Below are 26032 nucleotides of genomic sequence, written 5' to 3'. Positions count from 1 at the left end.
TATTCAAATATCACCACCAATAGTTCCCAAAGCGTTCTTTTTAAAAATTCACTTAAAAGATTTGCATGCGGTTAAGATTTATCCTTTCTGATGGGTGCTTCTAAATTTTGACAGATGCATGCAGACAAGTAACCAAGATATAATCCAATTCTACAGCCCCCGCCACCAAATTCCTCCGGGCTCCTATGCAGTCAACCCTTTCTACCAGCCCCGCACTCTTGGCGATCACTGGTCAGTTCTCGGTGTTTACGGTTTCTGCCTTTTTGCAGAATGTCCTAGAAATTCAAACTTACAGATTTCTTTGCAGGACCCAGAAATTCTGCCTTCTTGCACGTCGCACACTGATTTTTTTTTAACGTTTATTTATTTATTTTTGAGACAGAGAGAGACAGAGCATGAGCGGGGGAGGGTCAGAGAGAGGGAGACACAGATTCTGAAACAGGCTCCAGTCTCTGAGCTGAGTTGTCAGCACAGAGCCCGATGCGGGGCTCGAACTCACGGACCACGAGATCATGACCTGAGCCAAAGTCGGCCGCTTAACCGACTGAGCCACCCAGGTGCCCCGTTCGCACACTGATTTTTGAAGTCATCCGTACTATTGTACATATCCATAATTTCTCCTTTTTACCGCTGACTGGTTCACCAGTTGGATGGACCTACCATTTATTATTCATCGCTCAGTTGGAGAACATTTAGGTTGTTTCCAGGTTTGGGTAATTTACACTGGTGTAAAGGCTTTTGTGTGAACATAAAATTTGGTTTCTCTTAAGAATAGGGTTGCTGGAGTGGCACCTGGGTGGCTCAGTCGGTTAAGCATCCGACTCGGGCTTAGGTCATGATCTCGAGGTCTGTGAGTTTGAGCCCCGTGTTGGGCTCTGTGCTGACAGCTCAGAGCCCGGAGCCTGTTTCAGATTCTATGCCTCCCTCTTCCTCTGACCCTCCCCTGTTCATGCACTCTCTCTGTCTCAAAAATAAATAAATGTTAAAAAAAATTAAAAAAAAAAAAAAAGAATAGGGTTGCTGGAGTGGCACCTGGGTGGCTCAGTCGGTTAAGCATCCGACTCGGGCTCAGGTCATGATGTCGAGGTCTGTGAGTTCGAGACCCAGGTCAGGCTCTGTGCTGACAGCTCAGAGCCTGGAGCCTGCTTCGGATTCTGTGTCTCCCTCTCTCTCTGCCTCTCCCCCGCTCACACTCTGTCTCTCTCTTGCTCTCTCTCAAAATAATAAATAAACACTTAAAAAAAACTAAAAAAAAAAAAAAAGAAAGAATAGGGTTGCTGGGTTGACTGGTAGATGGGTGTTTAACTCTGTCCAAAACTTCCAAGCTATTTTCCTGATTGAATCTTTTTATAGTCCCACCAGCAGTGTATGAGAATTTCAGTTCTTCAAATCCTTGCCAGTAGTTGGGATTGTTCTTTTTCAAAAAAAATTTAGCCTTTCTAGAATGTATATAGTAGCATCATTGTGGTTTTACTTTGCATTTCCCTAATGACTTACGATGTTTGGCATCTTTTTGTGTGCTTCTAACGTTTATTTATTTTTGAGACAGAGAGAGACAGAGCATGAACGGGGCGGGGGTCAGAGAGAGGGAGACACAGAATCTGAAACAGGCTCCAGGCTCTGAGCTGTCAGCACAGAGCCTGACATGGGGCTCGAACTCATGGACCGCGAGATCATGACCCGAGCCGAAGTTAGCGGCTTAACCGACTGAGCCACCCAGGCGCCCCCTTTTTTTTTTTATTTTTTAAAGTGTTTGTTTTTCAGAGAGAGAGTGGGGGAGGGGTCAGAGAGAGAGGGAGACAGAATCCCAAGCAGGCTCCAGGCTCTGAGCTGTCAGCACAGAGCCCGACGCGGGGCTCGAACTCACGGACCGCGAGATCATGACCTGAGCCGAAGTCGGCGGCTTAACCGACTGAGCCACCCAGGCGCCCCTTTCTGTGTGCTTCTATATCATCCATACGGCTTCTGTGATGAAGTGTCCGAATGTTTGCCCCTTTTTCAAACGTTCATTTTTTTAAATTACTGATTTTTGATAATTCTTTATATATTCTGGATGTAAGTCCTACATCAGAAATGTGATTTGCAGATATTGTCCACCAGTCCTGTGGCTAATGTTTTTCATTCCCATAGTCATGTCTTTTAAAGAGCAGAGCTTTTAAATCTTGATAAATCTAAAATCTTTCCTTTCATGGTTGCACTGATGGTGTGGTATCTAAGGGCATTGAGATGTTCCTAGATAAGGTCACGAGATTTTCTCTTACGGTTTCTTTTACAAGCCTTATAGTTTGGGGTTTTGTAATTGCAGTTTGCATGATCTATTTCAAGTTAATTTTTTTTGTGTTAGAGATGAGGAATGGGTGAGGTTATTTTTTTTTCCCCCAGAGAGAGGTTTAATTTGTTTCCAGCATTTTTTTTGGAAAGACCATCTTTCATCCCTGCAATGTCCTACCTGTCACCTTTGTCCGAATCACTGGCTGTATTTGTTGGAGTCTGGACTACGTGGTATCTCTCTCTATTTATTTAGGTTTTCTTGGGTTTCTTCCATCAGTGTTTGTAGTTTTCGGCATATTTCATGACACATTTTGGTAGATTTATGCCAAAGTCTTTTACGGTTTTTGATGATATTATGAATGGCACTGTTTTTAAAATTTTGATTTCTAGCTGTTCATTGCTAGTACGTAAAATAGAATGATTTTTAAAACATGGAATTGAGTGATGTGATTTGGCTAAGCTCATTTATTAGTTGTGGGATCTTTTTTTTTTTTTGTAGGTTCTTTAGGATTTCCTACATAGATAATTATGTCTTCTGGGGTGCCTGGGTAGCTCAGTCGGTTGAGCATCCAACTTCATCTCAGGGTCTCAGGGTCCATGAGTTCGAGCCCCGCGTCAGGCTCTGTGCTGACGGCTCGGAGCCTGGAGCCTGCTCCAGGTTCTGGGTCTCCCTCTCTCTCTGCCCTTCTCCTGCTCACGCTCTGACTCTCTCTCTCTCGAAAATAAGTAGGCATTAAAAAAATTAAAAAAAAAAGATAATTATGTCTTCGGTAAATAGGCGAGTTTTCTTTCTTCCTTTGCAATTTCTATGCCTTTTCTTTCTTTTTCTTGCCTTATTGACCTGGGTAGGCCTTCTGGTTCATTGTTGATTAGGAGCAGTGAGAGGTGATGTCCTTACTGTTCCTGATCTTAGGGGGGAAAGTTCCAGGCTTTCACCATTATCTGTTGGTTCTTTGTAGATGCCCCTTATCAGGTTAAGGAAATTCGCTTCTAGTCCTTGCTGTTGAAACTTTTTGTTGTGAATGCACATTGGATTTTAGCCAATGAAATAGTCAAGTGGTCTTTCTTTATCTGTTACTAGGTCGAATTCTGTTGACTTTAAAATATTGAGCCAGCTTTCCATTTCTGAGATACACCCCATTTAGCTGAGGTGGCTTATCCTCTTTGTATATTGCTGGGTTTGCTAACATTTCACCGAGAATGCTTTTGTATCTACATTCACGAGGGACTTGGGTTGGTAGTTGTTGGGTTTTCTTGTAATATTTTTGATTTGGGTATCAAATCAAAACAAGTTGGGATGCGTTCCCTCCTCCTCTGCTACCTGGAAGAGACTGTGCACAACTATCTTTGCTTCTTCCTGCAGAGTTCAGTAAAATTTACCGGTGAAGCCAGTGGAACTGTCATCTTCTTTGTTGGAAGGTTTTTAAACTAAAAATTCATCTCTTTCATTGTCATGGGGCTATTCAGCTTATATAGTACTTTTTGAGTGAAACCTGGCAGCTTCTATCTTTGAAGGAATTTGTTCATTTCACCTACGTTGTCAAATTGATAGGCAGAAAGCTGTTCGTAATATTTTCTTTTCATGTCTGAGTTTGAAGGAATGTCCCCTCATTCCTGATATCAACCCTCTGTGTCTTTCTGCCCCTCCCCCCACCCTTGGTCTGACTAGCGGTTTATTAATTTATTGATCTTTTCAAAGGATCAGCTTTTGGTTTTCTTGAGTTTTCTCTCTTGGTTTCCTGTTTTCAATTTCCGTGATCTTACTCATCACTTCCACCCTCTGCTTGCTTTGGGGTTAAGGCATGCTTTCTTTTCTGGTTTCCTGAGGTGGAAGGCTAGATTATTGACTCGAAAGCTTTCTTCTTTTTCTAATATGAATACTGAAAGTTATAAATTCCCTCTGAGCACTACTTTACCTGCATCCCACCCATTTTGATAGGTTATATTTTTATTTTCATTCATTTCAAAATAGTTTCTATTTCTTTTTTCTTTGGCCCATGAGTTCTCTAGACTCATACTGTTTAATTTCCAGTTGTTTGAGGATTTTCCCATATCATTCTGCTTTTGACTTCTAGCTTAATTCCTTAAGGATAAGAGAATGTGATTTCTGTGATTTCAATTCTACATCTGTGAACGTTTGTTTTGTGGCTCATAAGGTGGCTTATCTTGGTGAGTGTCCCACGTGCTTTTGAAAAGAATGTGCGTTCTGCTTTTGTTTAATGGAATGCTTTATAAACGTCAGTTGGAAAATGAGCAAAGATGTGAAAATCCTCAACAGCCAGCTTGGCTTGTCTACTTTTTCTCTCAGTTACTGGGAAAGGGATCGAAGCCTCCAGGTTGAGTGGTGGATTTTTCTATTCCTCTTTATGAGTCTTTTAGTCTTTGCTTAAAGAGTTTGAGTACCTGTTGGATGCACATATGTTTAGGGTTATGATGACATTTTGGTGAGCTAACCTTTTACCACTATGCAACATCTGTCTTTGTTCCCGGTGATAGTCTTTGTTCGGAAGCCAACTTGGTCTGATACTAGGGTAGCTGTTGCTGCTTTCATTTGATTCGTTCTTACATGGTTTTATCTCTTTCTATCCTTTTACTTGGAACTAATCTTTATCATTGTATTGAAAGTGGATTTCTTGGAGACACTCTACAGTTAGGTCTTTTTGTTGTTGTTATTCCAAACTGAAAGTCTCTGTCTTGTAATTGGCATGGCTTGGGACATTTTATTTTAGTGTAATTGTTGATACGGTTGGATATAGGGCTACTGCTTTTGTCTCCCCACCCTGCTCTGTGCTTCCATTTCTCTGTTCTGTCTTCCCTGCCATGTTTTAGATTATGTAAATGTTTTTTAGTATTCTATTTTACTTTATCTATTGGATTTTGGGGCTTATCTCTTTGTATTATTATTATTATTATTATTATTATTATTATTATTTTGCTTGTCCTTGGGATTGCCACATATATGCCTAGCCTTCAACGTTCTAATTAGAGTCAATATTTAACACTTCACATAGCGTGTAAAACTTGCAACCACAAAGGTCCCTTCCCCCACCTCATAGGGGTTACATGTATGACATCTGCCGACACTGGAAACCCCAGCACACGTTGTTACAATTTTTTGCTTTCAATGGCTCTACCGATTTTTAAGAGGAAGACATTATTGTCCAACTACTTACCAAATCTGCTGTCCTTCCTTCACTCTGGGGGTTCCAGATTCTGGCATCATTTTCCTTCAACCTGAAGAGCTTTCATTAACATTTCTTAAAGAATTGTTCCTGGGGGTGAATGTTCTTTGTTTTCCTTCAACTAAGAATGTCTTATTTTGTCTTCATTCCTGAAGGATACTCTTGGTGGGTATAGAATTCTGGGTTGACATTTCTTTCTGATGAGAAGTCTGCAGTCAGCCTAATTGTCGCTCCCCCATCTATATAATGCTTTTCCTTTTTCTCTAGAGGCTTTCAGCATTGAGCAAGAGAAAACCTTGGTATTCAGTGGTTGACTACACTGTTGTCTACACATGTTTTATTTATTTATTTATTAAAAAAATTTTTTTAACGTTTATTTTTGAGAGAGAGAGAGACAGAGTGCAAGCAGGGGAGGAGGAGAGAGAGAGGAAGACACAGTATCCGAAGCAGGCTGCAGGCTCTGAGCTGTCAGCACAGAGCCTGATGCGGGGCTTGAACTCACAAACGGTGAGATCATGACCTGAGCCAAAGTCGGATGCTCAACTAACTGAGCCACCCAGGCGCCCCTACACACGTTTTACTTTTTAATGGATTCTCTTCAGGATGTGCCGAGCTTCCTGAATTGGCAGATTTATGTCATTCACCAAATTTGGGAAATTTTTAGCCATTATTCCTTCAAATATTTTTTATTAAAATTTTTTTTAATGTTCATTTATTTTTGAAAGAGAGAGACAGAGAGAGAGAAAGAGAGAGAGAGAGAGAGAGAGAGAGAGAGAGAGAGAATCTGAACTGTCTCCTGACAGGCTCTGAACTGTCAGGACAGAGCCCAAGGTGGGGCTCAAATTCATGAACTGTGAGATCATGACCTGAGCTGAAGTCAGACGCTTAACTGACAGAGCCACCCAGGTGCCCGGCTTCAAATATTTTTTACTGTGGGACTTCAGTGACATGAATATTAGACTTTTTTATATAGTCCCATGGGTCTCTGAAGCTTTTTTTTTTTTTATTATTTCTTTCCTGTTTTTCAGTTTGGAAAACTTCTATTGATGCCATTTTTATTTATTTTTTGAGAGAAAGAGAGCGCATGCCAGTGGGGAGGGGCGGGGGGGGGGGGAGAGAGGGAATCCCAAGCAGGCTTTGTGTTGTCAGCACAGAGCCTGATACAGGCCTTGAACTCACAAATCCTGGGATCATGACCCGAGCTGAAATCAAGAGTCGTTGGTTGCTTAACCAACTGAGCCACCCAGGCGCCCCTCTATTGCTATCTTAATTTCTCTTATTTATTGCTCTGACACCTTTATTCTACTGCTGCACAGATTTTTTTTTTCCTTTTGACAAATTCCAGCTATTATGCATACCTCTTGCTTCTTTTTATAGTATGTACTTCTCGCTGAAAACACGTGTCTGTCCATTGACTTCCAGCCTGTCTACCTTGACGTCCATTGTAACAGCTGCTCGGATGTCTTCAGGAATATTCCAGCATCCGGGTCAGCTCAGGGTTGGCATGGGCATGTTTTCCCCGAAGGAGCGGTCAGTTACATTTTCCCGATTCTTTGCGTGTTGAGTAATTTTGGTTTCTGTGTGGGGTGTCCTGAATGTCATGCCACGAAACCCTGTGTTCTGTGAAACTCCCCTGGAGATCGGCTTGCTTTCTTCGTTCTGTTTTAGCGGCCCACACACATCCAGCGCCCAGGTGGGCTCGGACCATCCGGGGGGCAGTGGTTCCAATGTCGGGTCGGCTCGTAGGGCCTTCCCTCTGCTGCTTTGGGTCAATCCCTCACATGCACAGGCAAGCCTGGGCTCTCAGCCAGTTCTTAACACAGAACGAGGGGATCCCTCCTCTGCTGTCTTCTTTCCACATTCTCTGACTTACAGAGGCCCCCTTTCCTGATCTTCTGGCCAGAAAGACAGGTTTTCTCTTGGTCTTACTTGTCAGTGACCCACTCCTGAAGCCCTGCCGGGAACCTGCCTCAGAGAAAAGGGAAATAGAACGGCCGAGAACCTCACCTCCAGGTTTTCATTCTTCTTTCATCTGCCGCTTTGGCTTTTCTTTCGCTTTTTGCATCTTATCCGATGTTGTTAGTTACATTCAGTGGCAGGCGGGGCTGTGCTGGGCTTCCTCCATCCCGACCGGTAACGGAAGCCCGCGAAAATCTTTACGGTAATTTTTTTCTGTGACCCAGGATCAGAAAACGTACATCATGTGGGTGACTCTGTCCTAACATTTCTTTTCTTGCGGACTCCGCTGATGTTTTCCCAGAGCCAGTTTTGTAGACCCCGTCTCCCACCCCTCAGGCTTTCCTCCATTGGTGACGTTCCAATGAGATGCTTTATGCCAAGGCTACCGGTGGCTTCCGTGTGGCTTAAATTCCACAGATTTTCCCTTGGTCTTCATCTAGTTTCTCTCTTCTCGAGATACTTTCTCTGCTTGGCCTCTGAGACGCCCCGCCAGCCCCTCGGCCATTCCTTCTTACCCTCTTTGCTGGTTGCTTCTCAACGCCCAGCTCCCAGACCTTAAATTACCCACAGGCGTCGGGCTTGATCTACCTCGAGGCTCTTCGTGAGTTCACCCATCCCCCAAACTGGCAATTTTATCCACTCGGTAAGTTCCAATTATATCTCCAGCTCAGATATCTGCAGACTCTGCCGCCAGACATCGTCACACGTGCCCAGCAGGCATCACAAACTGTTCGCACATCCAGCATAAACTTCCCGACTCCCTCCCTGCCCCACACCCGCTCCTCCTACTGTCGTCTCCATCTCAGTGAGTGGGTACTTCATTCTTGTGGCTTTCCAGGCCCCAGATCTTGATGTCTTCCTTTATCCTTCTCCCGGTCCCACACTCCACCGTAACGGCCTTTCCTAAACCCATCCAGGGGCCGACCACTTCCCACCCTCGTCACTGCTGCTTCCATTGTGCAAGCTACCTACCATCACCTGTCACCACCTTTCCATCCCCTGCTTCCATCTCTGCGGTCCCTTGTTCATATCAGCCCAAAGGATGTATGGACATCTTGAGTCAGATCATGTCCTTCCTGTGCTCATCCCCCTCCAGTGGTTTCCCACGTCTCTAAACAAACAAAGGCCTGCAAGGCCCACCCAAGACCTTCAGCACCCTTCCCTCTGCCCGCTACATCCCCCACCATCCTGGCATCCCGGCTGTTCCTAGAACACATCCAGCAGTTTCTTCCTCAGGGCCTTTGCACCTGCTGTTCCTTCGGCTTAGATGCTTTTCCAGGTAATCACATGCCTTATTCTCTCACTTCAGTCCTCTGCTCAAATGTCACCCGATGGAGAGGCCTTTTCTGGCTGCCCCACTGAGAACAACACCACACCTCTGTGTTCCTTATTCTCCGTGTCCCTCTTACCAGATTTTACTTTTTTTAAAGAAATTTTTGCATTTGTTTATTTTAGAGAGACAGAGCACAAATGGGGGGAGGGGCAGAGAGAGAGGGAAACATGGAATCCGAAGCAGGCTCCAGGCTCCGAGCTGCCAGCACAGAGCCCGACGCGGGGCTCGAACTCACAAACTGTGAGATCGTGACCTGAGCCAAAGTCGGATGCTTAACCGACTGAGCCACCCAGGCACCCCTACTTTTCTTCATTGTACTAATCGCCTACCCCCCCCTCCCCTGCCCCCGGCATGGTATATCTGGTCTGGTGCTGACTGACAGTCTTTCTCAGTAGGGTGGAAGGACCAGGAGGGCAGGAGCCACTCAGTCTACAAGAGTTCTTGGTACATAGAGGGTGCTCGGTAGGAGCTTGTGGAGTAAATGACTGCAAAAATGCTTTTGAGTATGTAGGTTTCATGTCTGTCTACTTCCTTTCTGTGTTCTAGTCCAGGAGAGGAATGGCCCACTGCCTCCCCCGCCTTCTGCTCCCAGGCCAGGTCACTGGGGCCACCGGCCTGGAGTCCCCTCCCCCCCGCCAGCCTCCTGACGCACAACCACAGTGGGGTCGCATGATTCCGAACGCCCAGGCCAGGGAAGCGTTCGCCGGTTACCCTGCTCTTGTGATGCGGGGAACCCGGGGGCAGAGCTCTTTTCCCGGAATGCCATCCGGGCCCGCCGCCCTCCATCACCGGGTGATGCAGTGTGAGGAATCCGTCACTCAGCCTGGCAGCACGCCAGGGAGGAGGCCGACACCTTGGCCCCATCTCTCTTCTCCTTTTTACCCCATCTGATGTCAGAGCGATTTCAAGGCGGTGAAGCCTAGTCACTGCCCCGAGGTTGGTGGTGCAGGGGAGCCGCTGGCCGGGGCCAGGCGGTGGCTGCCGTGCTCCCTAGTCGCGGGCCACCCAGAACTGAAGTAGAGCATATAGCCGGTGGAATACCAGCCCCAGAAATAACCTTCGGGCCCAGCTGCCTTCCTGGATGTCTGTCTTACAGGAAACACCCACGTGCGTTCGAGACGCCGTGTCTGCGGTCTGTGCAACAATTCATATTCTGCGAGGGGATTTCACGCGCTTTCATTTGTCCTCACGCCCACTGGGTTTTCCCTTAACATTTGTTTTAAAAGTTTATTTATTTTGAGGGAGAGAGAGAGCGAGCACGAGCAGGGGAGGAGCGGAGAAAGGGGGAGACAGAGAATCCCAAGCAGGCTCCACTCCGTCAGCTCCGAGCCCGACGTGGGGCGTGAACGCACGAACTGGGAGATCATGACCTGAGCCGAAACCAAGAGCCGGATGCTGAACCAACTGAGCCACCCAGGCGCCCCTAACATTTTTTACTTAGAGTAACAGTCACCCCTTTCAGCGTATAGGTGCATGAGTTGCCCAACACATCCGGTGATACTCACCCTCAACCCGGATATTGCACGGTTCCGTCATCACCCCAAATCCTGCCATGACCCCTCATGGGCAACCGCCCCCCCCCCTTCCCTCCACCTCCAGCTGCTGGCAGCCACGGATCTGTTTTCTGTCCTTATAATTTGCCTTTCCCAGAATTGTCACGGGATTCGAATCATACAGTCGTTGCCTTTTGAGTCTGGCTTCCTTCCCTCGGTGCATTTGAGATTTCTTCTGTGTGACTATGCGTACCAGTCATTCGGTGCTGAGTATTAGTCCGCTGGATGGAGATTCATCTATCCATTCCCCAACCGAGGGATCTTTAGGCAGTCGCTGGGGTTTTGGTCGTTATGCAACTATTGACGTGAGCGTCAGGTGAACATATGTTTTCGTTTCCTTGGGAGAAAACCTAGGAATGGGGATCCTAGGGATGGCGGGGGTGTATTTCGCTTTAGAGGAGAAACTGCCAGACTGTTTTCTTTTTTTTTTTTTTTTTTTTTTTTTTTTTTTTAAATTTTTTTTTTCAACATTTTTAATTTATTTTTGGGACAGAGAGAGACAGAGCATGAACAGGGGAGGGGCAGAGAGAGAGGGAGACACAGAATCGGAAACAGGCTCCAGGCTCCGAGCCATCGGCCCAGAGCCTGACGCGGGGCTCGAACTCACGGACCGCGAGATCGTGACCTGGCTGAAGTCGGACGCTTAACCGACTGCGCCACCCAGGCGCCCCAACCAGACTGTTTTCTAAATTGCGTTTCCTCCAGCCGTGCTTGAGGGCACCGGTCCTCCACCTCCTCACCAGCGCCGGGTCTGGTCAGCCTCTAACCTTGGCCGTTCCCTTAGCCACGCGGTGCTGCTTTTGATTTTCATGTTTCTGGTGATTCATGATGCCCAGCGCCTTTTCATATGGCTCCTTGCCATCCGTGTATCTTCTTTTGTGACATGTTGAGATCTTTTGGCCCCTTGAAAACTTGGATTGTTTTTCTTACGCCGAATTTTGTGAGTTCTTTGTATGCTCTTGGATGCAAGCGACTTATCAGACGTACGATTTGCAAATCCTTTCTCCCAGTCCGCGGCTTGTCTTTTTGTACCCTTCATGGTGTCTGTCTTTCTTTTTTTTTTTTTTTCACGGTGTCTTTCAAAGTGCAAATTTCTTAAATTTTGACAAAGGCCAGTGTATCAGTTCATTCTTCTAAGGGCCAGGCTGATGATGTTCCATCTAAGAAAATTTTGCTGTATCTGAGGTCACAGTGATTTTCGCCTCTGTTTCTTTGGGTAGTTTTAGTATGGCTTTAGGTTTTCCACGTAGATCTGTGACCCATTTTGAGTTAGTTTTTTATAAGGTGTGAGGTATGGATTAAGGTTCATTTTTGTTGGCGTGTGGACATCCAGTCGTTCCCTACCGTTTCTCGTAAAGACTGTTCCTCCTCCCTTTCGTTGTTTTTGCACCTTGCCAAACACCAGTTCTCCTTCTTTGCAAAGATCTGTGTCTGGACTCCTCATTCTGTCTCAGGCACCTCTGTCACTAGCCTTTCACCAATGCCGCATCGTGTTGGCTGCTGGAGTTTTGCAGTAAGTCTGGAAATCACATAGTGAGTCCACCTACCTTTCCAGCATGGCGTTTATTATTCCCCCCCACTTTATGGGTGTTGGAACTGTCCATGATCATGCTTAGCCAACCTGCTGACAGCCTGGCCTCCCTTATGTAGTAACTCAGCTGCCTGGCTCCTACTCAAAACCCACTTCTCGTGCCTAGCCTGATGCTCAGAGTGTGGCCTTTGGGATCTGCTCTGGGTACAGGTGTCAGCCCTGCTTCTCGGTTGTGTGGCCCTGGGAAAGTAATTTTAAGCCCTCCGTGCCTCAGTATCCCCACCTGTAGAATGGGTGCAACCGTGCTACCTGCCTTACAGGTGGGTATGAACATGGAATGATTGCCAGCTCAAGCCATTGGAAGCCTGCTGCTGTTTGATCATTTTTGGCAGGCATGAATGGCAGTTTTACATTGTTCAACCTCACAGGCAAACTCCCTCCTAGAGCTAGACAGAGGGCGTGTACCCCAGAAAGGCAGCTTTGCCGGTGGCCACTGTCACCGTCGTTACCCCTGCTCATGATGCTGTCGCTAGTACGCTATTATCCTGGATGGCGGTGGCCCCTGAGGCTGATGTCCCTGAGTCCTTGAATCGGGCAGCCAACCACCACTGAGAGCTGCTGGGGGCAAAGCTTCTCACCAAGGCTTTCAAGAATAACACGGCCCAACCTGTACTCCCATGGAGCAAAAGCGTGCCCCTGGTGTAACAGAGTGTGCAAAGCACAACGGGAGAAGTTGGTGGGAAGGAGGGCGTGGCAGGACTTCCCAGGCGGAGCCTTGTAGGATGATTAGGAGTTTGGGGCTGGAGGAACATTGCAGGCACAGCCTGCGTAAAGGCTTGGAAGGGGAGGCTGGCAGGCTTTAGGGGAGCCTGAGGTTTGATTCTGGGGTGGAGAGTGGGAAGCAGCCCACCGTGGCCTGGAATGGGTTCACAAGTAACTCCCCCCCTGTCTTTTCCTTCCACAGTCAAGTCCCGAAGATCCCTGCCTTCGCCATGGCCGCGAGAACCATTATCATCGACCATGGGTCTGGCTTTCTGAAGGCTGGCTTGTCTGGGTGGAACGAGCCCCAGATGGTCTTCCCGAGCATCGTGAACTACATCCCGTGCAGGGAGAACCCCGGCCCCAGCTATGCCCAAAGGCGCGTGAGTCTGGGCATCGACATTTGCCATCCTGATACCTTCAGCTACCCCATCCAGCGTGGCCGCGTCCTCAACTGGGAAGGCGTGGAGCACATCTGGTCATTTGTCCTGGAGAAACATAGGCGGGAGCATGAGGACTCCCCCGTGATGGTCACAGAGTGCCCTCTGAGGGAGCCCGCGGACCGACAGAAGACCCTGGAGGTAAGGCCTGGCACTTTGTGTTTGGACATGAGGAGGGTCGGGAGCTCCGTTTTCTAAAGAATCTGCCCCATCGCTGTCTCCTGAGTACCTACTGTGTGCCTGGCACCTGTTCTAGGCAAGATGGGGTTCACGGAGTTTCCTCCAACAGACGGGGACATGGCAGTTGAAATAGTCTATGAAGATGGGGAGACGCTGGGTACTTTGTTCATGGATTCCGAAATGTTCAGAGATCATGTTCCATCCTTGGGGAAGACTTGACCTTGAATAAGTTACCCACTAAGAATTCCGGAGAGTGATCACTGCTAGAAACAAAATGAAATGGGGTGATAGCTGGCTGGTGGGGAGACAGTGATTAGGGAGGGTTTCTCTGAGGAGGTGATTTCAGTCACCAGGGAGGATGGGAAGAGGGAGGCAGGAAGGTGAAGTCCCAGGGGTTGCGTCTTGTAGGCCCGAGCCTGTGGGTGGGGAGTGCTTTGATTTTACCCTAAGTCAAGTCTTGGCAAACTACAGCCAGTGGGCCAAAGTGGCCCACCATCTGTTGTTATAAATAAAGTTTTATTGGAACATAGCTATGTTCACCCATTTACATATCGTCCTTGGCTACTTTCATACCACAGAGCTGAGTAGTTGTGGCAGAGACTGTATATATAGCATGAAAAGGCTAAAAGACCTACTTATTGTAGGTTTGCTAGATAAAATGCACGTCTGAGCTGAATTTCAGATAAGCAACAGATAATACTTTAGTATAAGTAGTGCATGGGACATACGTACACGAAAACATTGTTGTTTGTCTGAGAGTCAAATTTAATTGGGCAGCCTGTATTTTTGTTTGCTAAATTTGGCAACCCCGGCTGTCTAGCTTTTATAGGAAATGCTTGCCAATCCCTGCTCTAAATAGATCGGAAGCTCCTGGAGAGTTCTAAGTGGGACTCATATTTGATTTCCCATTCGAAAAAGAGGGCCTTGGCTTCCATTTGGGAAATGGATGGTGGCGGGACAGTATTCTGAGTCCGGGGATGGGGCAGCCCCCTCCCCCTGAGCGGGGGAGATGGGCCCGCTGGGGCAGGAAGTGGTGGCTGTGTGGCCAAAGGCCTCGGGAGCCCCCACTGGTGCCACCTTTCTGTGTGTGTAGGGTCAGAAACATGGGGCTGCAGTCCGAACTGGGCAATTAGGGGGGCGGTGGGAGGGGAGTGCTTTGTAAAGATCTAGGGGGTGATGGGTGGGGGAGAAAATCAGCCTAGGGATTTTGCCAAACCCTAAATGTCAGAATCCCAGTTTTGCCTCCATGTGTGGAAAAAAAAAAAAGGCTTCACTTACCAAGAGGTGAGTGGATTTATCTCCCTCCCTGCTTCCCTCCTTCCGTCCCTCACTTCCTTCTTTCCTTCCTTCCTCCCTCCCTTCCCCCCCTCCCCTCCCCCCCCTTTTCTGGAGGCAGTGGTGGATATCCTACACTTGCTTCTTGTCTGATGTCTTCTTCCCTCTTCTAAAGAGATGGTCCAGGCTGCAGATCTGCCCTTGGCTGTAACCCCCCCTGGGTCCACCGCTGCTCACAGAGCCAAGCACCTCAGCACCGTTTCTGACACGCAGCTGACCGCCCTTTCCACCCCTCCACCCAAACGGGTCTTTCTGAATGTGGTCGTCAAACTCCCCAGGGCAAATCCAACTCCGAATCCCTGTAGAGCCTCTCTGGTTTCCACAGCATGAGCTCCCGGGGGGGGGGGGGGGGGGCCCTGTGCCCCACCTCCTCTGGGCACCGCCCCCCTCCCCCCCCCCAGCCGCCTGCCTCCATCCCTTGGGGACACAGGTCTGCACCGGCTTCCATTCTGAGAGCTGGGCACGTGGCTCAGTCTTGGGGAAGACGGAGCTGGATCGGGACCTTTTGTTCGGGGAGGGGGGGTGGGAATAACCCAGCGTCTCTCCTCCCTTCTTGCAGATTATGTTTGAGTTACTGGATGTGCCGTCCGTACTCCTGGCCGACCAGCTGGAGATGTCCCTGTACGCCTCGGGCCTCCTGACCGGCGTGGTGGTCGATTCCGGCTACGGCCTGACCCGCGTGCAGCCCTTCCATCTGGGCCGCCCCTTGCAGCCCGGCGGCAAGACGCTGGAGTTCGCGGGCCAGGATCTGGCGGCCTACCTCTTCAAGAGCCTCTTTAAGGAGGATTGCAATCGCCACAACCTGTTTCAGCTGGAAACGGTGGCCACCACGCAGATGAGCAAGTGCTATGTGCCGCAGAACCTGGGGGAGGCGCTCGACTTCCGCCAGAGCCTGCCGAGCGGCTCGGATGACGGCAACGCCTACCAGCTCCCCGACGGCACCCGCGTGGAGCTGACCCCCATGCAGCGGCTGGCCCCCGAGATGTTCTTCAGCCCCCAGGTGTTCGACCTGCAAGGGCCCGGCATCTCCCAGGCCGTGGTGGATGCCATCCTGGCCTGCGAGGCCTCCATGCACCCGCTGCTCACCTCCCACGTGATGGCCTGCGGGGGCAACACCCTGTACCCCGGCTTCACCAAGCGCCTGTACAAGGAGCTGGTGACAGGTCATTTCTCCTCCTCCAAGGCCACCATGTGGGTGGGTTCCAACAGAAACTTCAGCGTCTGGCTGGGAGCGTCCGTCGTGGCCCATCTGTCTACCTACAGGTCCGAGTGGATGACCAAGGAGGAGTATGAGGAGAGTCTCAGGCTGTGACCTGTGGGCCCCTGGGTCCCGCCCCGCCCCGCCCGTGGGTTAGAGGGGATTAATTTCAGTGACGGGGGCCTGGGCAGGGGTGGGGTCAGCTGGTTTTGGAATTCCAAGTTCATGAGGGTTGGTTTTTTTTTTTTTTTTTAGGTACTAGGGTTTTATCTTGTTTCAAGAGTGAGGTCCAGCCCATAGGAGGACAGGGTGTCGACCCTGGAAGCCTTCCGGAGGCAGTGTCTCCAGGGGGTGATCTGTCATTTGCAGGGGAGTCATCACTTACCGTCTCCCTCGTAGCCACTTAATTTTTCGCTGGCATCTCCCTTGGGCTGTCCTGCTCTCAGTTCAGTAGGTTTTAACTGGGCGAGCGAGATGGGACCTTGGGCTGGGGTCCCAGATGGGGTGGGATGGGAGAGGTGAAGTTTCTAGTCTTACTCATTCTTTCTGGCCAGGAAGAAATTGCTACAGGTGAGCCAAAGGGCCCTCCCTCCATGGCCAGGGTTTTGTTTTATATGCAAATAAACTTCTTTGGAACCAGAGCTGGCTTCTGTCATGCGTGGCGGCAGGATGGACGGTCTTTGGGGAAGACGCAGGCGTCTTTGGGGAAGACGCAGGCAGGGAGCGGGAGTCCATGAGGACCCAGGTGGGGCCAGGGCAGCCTCTAGGGACCTGCCTAGTGGGATGTCAGGGGCCTGGAGCCTCTCGTTCTTTCTCTGCCACGTTCCCTCCCTTATCCTAGATGTCCCGAAATTCTGTTAAAGTTTGAGTTTCTACTCATGTAATATTTATTTCATACACGTTACAGGACCTACTATGTGCTAGGCACTGGGGACCACGGAGGGATAGATGCCGGGTTTTCTGGCTTCAAGGAGATTGCGATCTACCGGGGGGACGGAGGCAGTAATTAAGGAACTCTGTTTGAGGTGACAGAGACTGAAATAATCAAATGTAACAAGGTCATGTGATCTGGGGGGAGGAGGATGCCTACTTTCCATGGGGCAGACTGAGAGAGACTGCTGGGGACCGTGGGAGACCGCCCCTCCTTCCTAGGCCGTGTGGTTACACTTCCCAGCACCCCACCCCCACCCTGCAGTTAGGTAGGGTCATGTGACCATGCCACAGGCTCTGGCCAGTTCAGTGTGTGCCTGACCCTTAAAATCGCTCCATCAGCCTGCAGGATGCAGAGGATCCGATGGGGGAAGGGCGCCGAATGACTAGATGGAACATAGACCCCCCCCCCTCCCCAAGCCCCACCCAACCCCGCTACACTGCCCTGGGACATGAGGAAAAATCGACCACCTTCAGCCACTGAGATTTGGGGTTTGTTTTGTCACAGCAGCTGTTCTGCTCACCCTGACTCATAGAACTTACTATTTATGTAACAAATACTTTTTTCTCGGGGCACCCGGGTGGCTCAGTCGGTTAAGCGTCCAACTCTTGACTTCGGCTCAGGTCATGATCTCATGGTTCACGGGTTTGAAGCCCCGCATCGGGCTCCACGCTGACAGGGCAGAGCCTGCTTGGGATTCTCTCTCCCTCTCTCTCTGCCCCTCCCCTGCTTGCATGTGCACGCACGCGCACTCTCTCTCAAAATAAATTTGAACATATTTTTTTCTGCTGAGTGGCAAGCGTGGTGTTCAGATCCAGCCTGGGTTCTCAACCACTGTGTCATATGGCTCCTTGTGAACAGGGCTCTTGGTTCCCTAATGTGAATAGAGTCACAGGTGCAGTGGGCGGGGGATTAGAGCTCAAGGAATCTCGAGGCTTCAGGGCCGGGAGGAGGAATTTGAAGGCCAGAGCCCAACTCACCTTGTGTCGACACATGAACCATATTGTCTCAGACACAGCTTTGTCCCCAACCCTGAGACGTCAGTGGTCCCCAGGAGGAGAAGTGGGACCTTTAGTAGAACAGCTCAGAACCAGCCCGGCCGAGGCCCCGGGGACTTGGGATCTGATTAGAATTACAGGCTGGCTCTGTCATTAGCTAAGCTACCTTGGGCAAGTTGCTTAACCTCTCTGGGGCTGCCAGGTGTAAAATAGGGAATAATACTTCCTCGCCTCAGAGATTTGGGGTGGAGGATGAGCTAAAATGAAGGGAGAGAAGTCTCTTGGAAAACTAGAAAGTGCTATGGAATTAAAGGTGACTTGGCATTTTATAATTTGATATCGTTTTCCCATTCATCGGGACTGTGAACAACAATAGTAGCCACTGTGCCTTAGAAATGGAGTCGCATTCAATCCCCACGTGCACACTGTGAGGTGAGTGACATCTGTCCCCATTTACGTGTAGGTAAACTGAAGCTTAGTGATGTGATGCTCTTGCTCAAGTTGACCCTCAAGCTCAGGCCAATATAGGATTGTCGGAGTTAGGAATGGATTCAGCATTTCGAGAACACTGAGACTAAAAGTGGCTGAAACGCAGTGGGATTGATTTGTCTCTATTGACTGCAAATAGGCAGTCCTGGGGAACAGTGGTATATCCTCAAGGATGTTGTCTCTCGATTGTTCCACTTTTAGTGATTTGCCTCATGGTCACAAAATGACTGCAGCAGCTCCAGGCATCACATCTCTATTCCCCGTGGGAAAAGGAAGGATGAAAGGAGTGTGCCATCTGAGTCCGTCTCTTTATATTCTTCTGTTTATGACCCACACCATCTGTCCCTTGGCAGAGGAGGGATTTGAACCTAGGTCCATCCGTACTAAAGCCCATGTGGTTACTCACAGTGCCAGACTGCCATCCCAGTTTTCTGGACCCTGTCAGACCTCATTGGCCTGAGAAATGAAAATGTGTGATTTTTTTCAGGCTCGAGTGAAAGCTGCTTTGGGGTGGCAATCAAGTGTTGACATAGTAAGTGGTAATCTTTGTGCTCCAAACTGGCTTATTTGTGGGCTTCTGAGCTTTAAAAGGCAGAAACGGAGGGGGGAGACTCAGAAACGAGGATGAGGGAGACGAGGAAGCTGGAGAAGAGATGGGCAAGGGGTATTTTTTTTTTTCCTCCTTATTTAGCTCTGGGCAACTGTCATCAGGACTTTTTCTCATTTTATTCTGAATGTAACATTTAACCTTTCTGTTCAAGCATCAAATCTGGCTGCCTGGTGTATAATTACGAACTTTTCTTCGCTTTCTCTCCCCCCTCCCCCACCCCGAAAGCTTTTAAAACTCCCTCGCTGGGTACCATCTTTCTCCTCCGACTCTCCAATTAAATTAAAAATAGCAGCTCCGTGGGGCTGTGCAGGGCCATCAACCTAACGCACAACTGCTGGCATGCCAGGCCTGGCGGGGCGGCAAGTGGTGCCCAGAAGATGCCTGCCGGCTCCGGTATGGCCTGGCAGCTGCTCAGAGCTGGGGGAAGCTTATCCTCCGCGAGGGGTCTGGGGCTGCCTGCCAGGGGCAACCAGGTGCAGGGGGGTGGGAGGCAGGGTCTCGGCAGCTGGGGAAGGGGGGGCTGGGCGTGGCTGGTGGAGAGGGCAACCGGAAGGGCCCCAAGGGGGGCTGTTCCCAGCCGTGAGGGTTCTGTCCTGCCAGTTTCTGCTTCCAAAGCTGGGGCTTGGCACCCTTGTGTTAGGGTGTGGGTGGGTGGGGTGTGGAAGGCCAAGTTCCCCGACATAACCCCACTCGGAGCTCTAGGGTTTGCTGATGTGGAGAATAAAGTTAACACTGGTGTCCTCCTGGCTGTAGAAGAGACTTTGATTGCCTCTCCCACCTCTACGTCCCCTTCAGAGAAACAGATGGCGAAATGGACAAGGGCTCAGACTCTGAAGCCAGACTGTCTGGACCGGCATCCTTGCTGTGCTGCTTTCTGGCTCTGTTGCCTTGGGGGAGGTTAGTTGGCCTCCTGTGCCTCAGCTTTCTCATCTGTAAAATGGACCTGGTGGAGATGCCTACCTCAGGTGGTTTTGGTGATTATCGTATGGGTTTGATGAGTTAACATAATAAGACACTGAGCAGGTCCCAGACACATAAGGGTTAGCTATTATTATCATAATTTTTATTATAGATGTGATTAGTTCCATACACACCAGCCTCTGTTAACCAAGTCCTTAAGCAAAAACCTGGCTCTTCTGTTTATTTACTCATTTTTTTAAATGTTTATTTATTTTTGAGAGAGAGAGAGAGAGAGAGAGAGAGACTGAGTGTGAGTAGGGGAGGGGCAAAGAGAGAGAGGGAGACACAGAATCCCCAGCAGGCTCCAGGCTCTGAGCTGTCAGCACAGAACCCGACGCGGGGCTCGAACCCACAGACCGCGAGATCATGACCCGAGTCCAAGTCGGCCACTTAACTGACTGAGCCACCCAGGCGCCCCTCTTCTGTTTATTTTTACTTCCTCACAGGCAGGTAGGTGCTGGTGACACAAAACGGATAAAACATCATAAGGGGCTAGCTTACTTTCCAGGGGGAAGTGTTGCAGGGTAATTTCTTGTCTGATTCATGGAGCAGAGTCCCATTCTGTACACAGAAATATCATAGGGATGGGGAGTGACTGATGGCTACAGGGAGAGGTGGTCAGCCAGAGGATCTTCCGTAGGAAGTGATTCCTGAGATAACTCTGGCCTGAGGAGCAGGACTTAGCACGCGCTGCTCCTTTTGTTTGGAATACTTGTCCCTGCTACCAGCCCCACGGCTGTCTTTGACAACCTGGTATGGGGGATTAAACCGACGGGGCGCTTAGAATGGCTGGAGAATGAAAGTGGTGGGGAGGGGGACAAAAGAAGATGGAGATAGGGAGGGCCAGCTCTTGAAGGACATGGAGTATTGCATGAAGGAGGGAAGACTTCGGAATTGTAAGCAGAATCATGACGTCGCTTGAAGAAATGGAGCTCTGGGCACAGCTTGGAGAACGGTCTAGAGAGAGACCAGACAAGAACGATAACACAAATCAGGAAAGCGTGCATTCAGACTCTAGGCGAAATGTGCCGCGTCATCCGGGACCCTACTCTGCTCTGATGACTTAGACGGGGGGGGGGGGGGGGGGGGGGGGGGGGGATTTGGTATCGGTGGTACTTGGAGTTGCACTGGGTTTGAGGGACCAGCAGATCTTTGGTCCTGTCATCCGGTAGCTGTCTGGTAGTTGTCAGTTTTAGGGGATCTGAGCCTGGGGCCCGGAGTGTGGGACACGGGAAGAGCAGTCTCCAAGGTGAGAGGAGAGACGTATTCCTACGGAGGGCAAGAGAATGCCCTGCCCCAGCTGGGAGTCTGGGCTTGGCTCCAGTGTTCTCCTTTCAGCAATGCAAATGCTGGACAGCTCCTGGGCTTTTCACTTCCCACAATCCTGGAGCCAATCCTGAGTGCTGAGCGAGGAGGAAGCCCGGCCTGGGAGACTGGAGAGAGCTCAGGTTTGGGAATCAGACACTTGGGCTTGAATCTCTGTCTCCTAGTGCCCTAGCTCACAGGGCTGATATGGGGCCTAAAGTCATTTATCCATTCAGTGACTATTTATTAGACACCTACCCTGGGCTGAACCCTTTTCTTAAGATCTGCTAAACTGGAGAATGTTTATAAAGTGGTTTAGCACAGCGCCCGGCGCGTAGTAGGTGCTCAGCAAGGTTAAGTTTCTCCCCAGTCACTGGTCTGCCAACAAAAAGCCAGGATTAAAGACTCCAGGGGCAGTCAACCACACAGAGGCATCACAAAGAACGCCCCGAAGCTCCAGCAAGCTGCTAACAGAGATTCCTTTTCATCCTGTCCTTTTGATGAACTTTTCCACTAAGATGTTAGGATCTTGATATACAACCACTCTCAGGGATCTTTGGCTTCTTAAAGAGGCCCTAAAAGCAGAGTGTGAAAGGTGGGTGCAACTCTTTTCTTTAATTAAGGCAGAGTTCGCTGGACTCGCCCAAATTCAGGCCGCTTCTCCTGACCCTCGACTATTGCCTCCCCGGGGAGGGGGGGGCGGGGAGGGCAGGGAATGATGCTTCACCTACGAAGGGCAAAGCTGAGAAGGTCGAAGACACGGGTTCATTTCGATGAGACTTACTGAACCCTGGCTGGGGGCTTGGTGCTGCTCAGGATAGACCTGATTCCTACGGCCCAGGATTCCATGAGGGGTGGACATCACCCGGTGAGGTGGGGAGCAGGTGAGAGCCACCTCCTCTGTGACCCTGCACTGAGGGGGTCTCTGCCTTCACCCAGCCCTCCAGGGCCAGCAAACCAGGCTCCTGGAGGGGGCGAGGGAGCCCAAGGCACTGTTCCCGCAGGAGGCATTCAGCCGGGGGAGGGGGAGGGAGTTGGCCGTAATCCGTGTTTACCTCCATTATAAATTCCATAACTCTACCAGTCAAAACATGACTAATTCCTGGGACTGCAGCCCCCACCTGGGAGTCTAAAACCCTGTGCTGTTTCTGCTGCCTTTTATCACCACTAATAAAGGCTTGGCAGTCGGAATTTAGCTGCTGTGGGTGGTTTTCGTATGTGTGTGGGTTCGCCCCTCCCCCCACAGGGCCGGCATAGAATAAGTGCTTGCTTGCCGGGCATTCCCAGCCTGAAAAGCTGTGGGTCTGGGGGGGGGCGGGGAGGTTTGCAGAGAAGGGGCCACGGTATTCAGGGTTAATTGGGCCTTTGATGATTCTGACAAGGGCAGGACTGCTGTGTGATTTATGGAGAAAAGAATGAGTTCATTGAAAGTAAATAGAGCAAAATTGCAGGTGTGATGTCGAACCTGTTGAAGGAAATACTCAGCGCCCTTCCCCCACCTGGCCTGCCTAACAGTTGTGGGGAGAGTGCCATACGGGCAGTGAACCTAGGTGCGACCCCGCTTCACCCTTGTTAGCTGTGCATCCCCGGGCAGGTTACTTAGCCATTCTGAGCCTCAGTTTCCTCATTTGTAAGATGGCTCTGACCAGCCACCAACGCTGTCTGTACTGCAGGGTTTTTGTGAGTGTGTACTCAGCAAAGTTCTCGACGCACCCTGGAGGCCACCCAGTGTTGGGGGGCGGGGGGTGGGGGGAATCCCCTATGGTCGTGTCATTTTATCTAACACTTCAGTCATTACATATTCATTAAAAAGGTTCCCTCGGGCCTTGCTAAGGTATTAGTTTGTTGTCTTTGCAATAAGAAAACGGCTTGGTTCTCAGCTCTCTAGATGGTGCCCATCTCCAACTGCCTGGCCTTGGAGTTGAGGTGGTTTCTCTGCAGGTGGGAAATAGTGGACCATGGAGCCTTTGCTGCAGGAAGCAGTGGGGGTGGGGAGTGTGTGAATGGAGCTGGTGGGTGTTGAGGGCTGGCCCTGCCTGGGAAGAGAAGGGGCCCAGGTCCGTGAGACCATCAGAGGGGTCTGGGTGGTGAGCCTCGGGAGCGGCTGCCCCATGACCCAGAGCTAGTCAGCGAGGCTTTGCCTGTAAAGGCTGAAGGAGCAGTTCTAGAGACCAGAGTCTTAGCCCTGGGTCTGTCACTTTATAGCTGTGCGAGCTTAGGCCAATTACTTAGTGTCTCTGAGCTTCCAACGCTCATCTGCAAAATGGGTATCATAATAGTACGAACCTCATGGTCTATGGAGAGGGTTATGTGAGCTACTGTGAGCAAAGTGCTTAGCACAGTGCCTGGCACTTAGTCAAATCGGGGGTCATTGGCACCAACAGCCACTGTCGTTGCTCTGAGGTTATTGGCCTTGCTGGGGGCTGTGGGTTTGCTGCTGTGTAGCAGCATCTTGCCACATGTAGGTGGACCCCTCGGGAAGACCCTGGTCCCCCAGGAGTTACACAGCACGTCTCAGACCAGCGCAGGGGGCTGGCTTCTCCTCCAAGCTGCTCCTCTCCTGTTTGCACCTGCCCTGAGGTACTTAACAGTTTTAATGTGGAAACATCTTCTAGCTTCTGGGGATTAGAGTCAAAAGAGACAGTGTCAACGTCAGCCAAGGACTCCTGGAAGCAAAAACTTGTGGACCTGGTGGCCAAGACTTTGAAAGTCAGATTCAGATTCACCTTGGACGATAAGTCAGAGTAGCGATAAATACACCTCCTGTGGTCTCTGACTTAAAATCATCCCCAACCAGCCACTTCTCACCCCCTCTGCAGCGACCACCCCGGGCCCTCATCTCTCACCGGGGTCCCTTCGAGGAGCAACTGTCTGCTTTGCCCCAGCTTTCCAGTTTATTCTTACCGCTTTTGCTGGCAGAAGGGAGCCCGCAGAAGGTGAGGTCACATCACACTCTGCTTGAAAGCCCTGCATCGGTTCCCATCTCAGAGCGAAAGACAAAGTCCCCATTGGGTCCCACAAGGTCCTGCCTGGTGTGGCTCTTGCCACACTGTGACCTCTCCTCCCTCTCCCTGTCCTCTGGCCTCCCCAGGGATCCTCCCTCTGGCCAGGCGTGCTCCGGGCCCAGGCTTTGGCCTCGCGTTTTCTCTGCCTGGAGCACTGTCCCCAGACATCTGTTGGCTCCTTCCTTTGCTTCTTCCGCTCTGCTCAGAGCAGAGCACTTCTCTGACCCCCATGCCCCACATCAAAAAGCAACAGCCCCCCCTCCCCACACACCTCCTGTCTTTCTTCTCCCTGCTTTAGTTTTCAAAATACAAGTGCGCCTCTCCACTAGAACGTAAGCTCCATGAAAGCAGGATTTTGTGTTGCGTTCACTGCCGCATATGTCCGCATCACCTGCAACAGTGCCGGCACATAGTACCGGTTCAATTAACGTTTGCTAAATGAATGAATGCCTTAATCTTCTTTCCCTGAGAGTAGGTCTGCAATCAACACAGGGACTAGTCAGCTGGCGTTTCGTTCTCTCCCGAGGACCAAGCAAAAGCACGTGGTTCCAATACCTAGCAGGATGTATTTAGATCAGCTGCTCGCGGAATTTTCTGGCACTCAGTTAAATATTGGCATGGTCTTGCGGGTACGTTTATTGAACTGGCTCTCAAGGAGCTTTGAAAGCCTCTCACCTGCAGCGTTCTGTGTTTAGGTAGCTGCCTGATAGAATTTTCGGTGGTGGGGAGATGGGCCTGATTGTGGAGACAGGGGAGACACCCAGAGAAGTGAGGATACCCGCAAGGCCGCCCGCTTATTAGTAGCAGAACAAGGTCCAAATCAAATCATCTTAGTTGACAACCCCGACTTCTATTTACTGAGCACCTACTCTGTCTTATGCACTGGAGATTCACAGATGGAGAGCTCCTCTCCGTGAGGGGCTCACTGTCCAGACTCTCCATCTCACCATCTGAGTTTTTCATCCCCGAATCTATTATTTAAAGCTCTGCAACCTTCCTCCCAAATGCTGGAATGTTCCAGGCACACCCTCCCTGCAAACACCCCCCTGCCTTGCCCGGCCTCCCCTGCCTTTCTCTTCAGTCTGGCTCAAAACATCATCACTCGCAAGCTGAATATGCGTGTGTCCCCCACCCTCCTGTGCAAGGAGTTGGGGACAGCATCTTTGCTCCTTAGATATTTGGGGAGGCCAAACTGTGGCTACCAGAGTCCAGGGAACTCAGCTCAGAGTCCTGGCATGACAGACACGCTGAGTGGAGAGACCTGGGTTGTGTCGTTAGGTGGGAGAGCCAGGTCCCAAGTCAGGGTTCACTGGGAGCCTCAGTGTTGTCACTTAAAGTGAGAGGAGTAAACATAAGGCGTGTTTTCTCACACCTTGTACGTGAGGCGCTCAGCATAGCGCCTGGCCCTGCACCTGGAAAGGTCAGCCCCTGGCCTTTGCAGGTGTTCCGCACAAAGCTTGTACAGGTGAGCTCTCTGGAGACAGAAGGCCTGGGTTCAAATCCCAACTTTGTTGCCCTCCAGCATGGCGACCTTGGATAAGTCACTTGCCTCTTCTCTGCAAGCTGGAGTTGATGCCTCCCTGAGGGGGCTTGGGGGTCCTCAGTGAGAGCCTGTGGGACGCCCATGGCACACCTGCCTCTTGGAATAAACCTGTTGCTTCACCGTCGCCATCGTTATCGCTGGGGAGAAGACTGGAACGTGGCGGAAGGAACTAAAGAGGCAAAGTCTCTTCCTAATTTACAGACGGGGAAACTGAGGCCCAGAGACTCCCAGGCCTGTCCTCACTCCTCAGCTCCTCTGTGACAGCATCCCATCTGCCCCGCATGACACCTCGGGGCAGGGGGGGCGTCACTGGGGGGCCTGTAGCTGGCCTGATCCCCACTGAGGGGGCTCAGCCTCTGGCTCCAACAAGCCTGCTTCTTTTCCCCCCTAAATGAGAAAAAATGTCTCAGATATGCCTTTGCTGCAACCAATCCTAATCTGCAAACCCTG

At 50.2% G+C, this 26032-nt stretch overlaps 1 protein-coding gene across 1 annotated transcript in view; it reads left to right on the top strand.

Moving 5' to 3' along the window:
• Positions 1-16374, top strand: part of ACTL8 (actin like 8) — a 63093-nt gene extending 46719 nt beyond the window's left edge. The window contains exons 2-3 of the mRNA XM_058718902.1: positions 12794-13169; positions 15103-16374. Of these exons, the coding sequence (XP_058574885.1) occupies positions 12822-13169; positions 15103-15855 (1101 nt within the window). The 5' untranslated portion in view covers positions 12794-12821 and the 3' untranslated portion in view covers positions 15856-16374. The remainder of the gene's footprint in view (positions 1-12793; positions 13170-15102) is intronic.
• Positions 16375-26032: the final 9658 nt, after the last annotated feature.

Source organism: Neofelis nebulosa, chromosome 2 (assembly GCF_028018385.1).
Source record: "Neofelis nebulosa isolate mNeoNeb1 chromosome 2, mNeoNeb1.pri, whole genome shotgun sequence".
Lineage (NCBI taxonomy): Eukaryota > Metazoa > Chordata > Mammalia > Carnivora > Felidae > Neofelis > Neofelis nebulosa.
This window is presented reverse-complemented; position numbering and strand designations above follow the sequence as displayed.